Below are 2,575 nucleotides of genomic sequence, written 5' to 3'. Positions count from 1 at the left end.
TTCGGTAGCAGAACAAGATCATGCGCTGAGTTTAGCTCAAAGCCATGAGGAGAAGAGTATATACATAAAACTTGCGCTGAGTTAAGCTCAAAGCCAAGAGTCATTCCGTACAACAAACAAACAAATTACTTGAGCTGAGTTTTAGCTCATAGCCAGGTTGAGTATTGTTGTAATAACTTACGTTGAGTTTCAGCTCACAGCTAAGTTATACAGAAGCTATAGCTTAGATCCAAGCGAGATGTTGAAACAAAAACAAAAAGAATTCAAACTGGTAATAGTAAAACTGACATCACTGTCAATAAACAATGTATAGATTTTACACTGGGTGCGTCTTAGACAGGGTTTATACTTAAGTCAATTGACTCGAGTTGGAAAAAGGAGGGAAACGTCTACTCTTGCTATATGTTTCCTCGGTTGTGTTATAATAATACGATCTGTTGTCTATTTTCTCATTCTCGCGTGTCGACTCGACAAAAAATTTCTTGCTAAACACAACCTTGAAATTAAGCTACGAAGCGAATAAAAAAAAGTTCTCAGAGTGCAGTCCGCAACTAAAAGAAAGGCGTCTTTCGATTTACGAGATAAGAAACTTAGTTTTGGCGTACAGTAATGTAAAAAACAAACAAGAAAAACTATTATTACTCAGCTTCAATGAAAAGTATTGCTCTTCATAGTTTCAGATGAGTGGATTTTGGACCGAATCCGACATTTTGTCAACCGATGACTCGGATGAACCAAATGTGGTGGCGAAGCCGCCAAGAAACGCTAAGGCAGGGCATAAATTGAAACGCGAAAGAGGTAAAGCTGAATGGCTTTCAGGTTCATGGCCCTTGACGAGTTTTGACGGATCGTTACCGACTAACAAGAGAAAGGCAGAATGGGTTAGATACCGGGACCAATTTGAACGTATAACTTCTTGTAAGCCGCCGGTCGATGCTGCTACTAAACTTACCGGACTGAAAATCTTTGCCGAAGATTATCTGTTGAGTATTATTGAGATGCAGCAAAAGTCAGTGCCAGATTCGGTTGAGGATGTTTACCAAGCAACTATAGCGGCACTCAATTGCTTTTTGAATCAGACTTGTGATGCGTCAAAGGAACGTATGAAGTTCCGGGACATGAAAATGAGAATCACAGAAGCGTTTTCGGACTGGGTGCTGCGTTTGGAAAATCAAGCCAAATTCTGCGACTTCGACCACGGACAGCGAGAGGAAGAATTTATTCAGGCTTTGGTGCGACGATCTGTAATGGGCATCAGGGAAAAGTTGTTCGAGATGTCCGACTTTCTCAGCAACGATCTTAAACGCATCATCAACCATGGCAAGCACCTAGACTACATTAGATCAGAGATAAACGAGGCGAAAAAGTTCAAGGAAGAAGATGAAGGAACTAACGATCCAGAGCCGGATGCATCCTCTGCAACATTGATAAAACCGGTGAATGCATTATATTTCCGGAAGTTTGAACGCCGGAATACACGGGATGATGGATCGCGTAGGACACCAAGAGGCGTTTTGAGCCATATAAATTGGACACACGTTACCGTGGAGGGAGCGCTTGGGAGCAGTCAGTCTCGAGTTGTAAAAACTGTGGTAATTTGCATGGCCCGCGTGCATGCAAGGCTTATCGTATAAAGTGCTACAACTGCGCTAAAGTAGGCCATTTTGCTCAATACTGTCAGTCGTTGAAAAACTATTCAAATTCAAACCCGAGGAAACGAATGAACGCAGACCGCGAAGAGAAATTGAGGAAGGAGGCTGGACGGATTAACCAGGTAGATAATGATCAATCTTTCGAGTAAACTTGTTTTGTTATTTGTCAGCGAAGGTCAATAAATTAATGTTTTGTGAAGTGTTGTACAATAAAATTATCTGTTTTATTTTTTTTTTCATTTTTTTTTTCCTTTCCTTTTTCGTTTAGTAAATTACAGTTGATTACCAAGAACACAAAACCTACACAAGAAACCACAAATCGAAGATTCGTGCGCTGTACTATTGGTACCGAGAGCCTGATGTTTCTGGTAGACTCGGGAGCGACTGTTTACACAATCACGAGCTATCAGTGGAAGGAGCTCGAACGTAATTGCCGGACTGTTATTCACGACGTAGTGATCCATCCTGAAGAGGTGCTCAAAAGTTATACAAACAATAGCCCACTTGATGTTATATGTTCCTTCAGAGCCTACGTAGGGGTTGCTGGTCACAATCAACCGGTGCAATTAGCCAAATTATTCGTGGTGAAAGGGGCTAACTTATCGCTTCTTGGGTATGAGACAGCATCGAACTTTAATTTAATCCGCATTGGACTCGCGCAGGAAAATGACAGGTTTATAAACTGCATCGAGTCTAACGAGGCCGCAAGCGGACACGATGAACTTCCGACATTTTTTCTAGAACAAAATGACGGCAAAGAATTTCGTAAAATACCGATCGGAGGTGTTCGATTCAAGGTCGATAACTCTATACCGTCAAAGCAAATTATTAGGTATAACATACCAAAAGCCTCTGAGTGCCATACAATAAAAGATTGCGAATCATGGAAGACAAAGGGATTATAAAACGAGCTGACAAAGAGC

The 2,575-nt window shown here is 41.3% G+C and overlaps 1 protein-coding gene across 1 annotated transcript; it reads left to right on the top strand.

Moving 5' to 3' along the window:
- The first annotated feature begins 387 nt into the window (after positions 1–387).
- LOC129731803 (uncharacterized) lies at positions 388–1,886 on the top strand. The gene is made up of 2 exons (XM_055692119.1): positions 388–611; positions 675–1,886. The coding sequence occupies exon 2, from the start codon at positions 681–683 to the stop codon at positions 1,632–1,634; it is 954 nt and encodes a 317-aa protein (XP_055548094.1). The 5' UTR covers positions 388–611; positions 675–680; the 3' UTR covers positions 1,635–1,886.
- Positions 1,887–2,575: the final 689 nt, after the last annotated feature.

The sequence above is a fragment of the Wyeomyia smithii genome, chromosome 3 (genome assembly GCF_029784165.1).
Source record: "Wyeomyia smithii strain HCP4-BCI-WySm-NY-G18 chromosome 3, ASM2978416v1, whole genome shotgun sequence".
Classification (NCBI taxonomy): Eukaryota; Metazoa; Arthropoda; class Insecta; order Diptera; family Culicidae; genus Wyeomyia; species Wyeomyia smithii.
Note: the sequence above shows the minus strand (reverse complement) of the source record. Positions and strands in the feature narration are given on the sequence as shown.

Bases quoted from the DNA above. Each gene is read 5' to 3' on its own strand.
- LOC129731803 (XM_055692119.1), top strand. From the start codon at position 681: ATGAGTGGATTTTGGACCGAATCCGACATTTTGTCAACCGATGACTCG.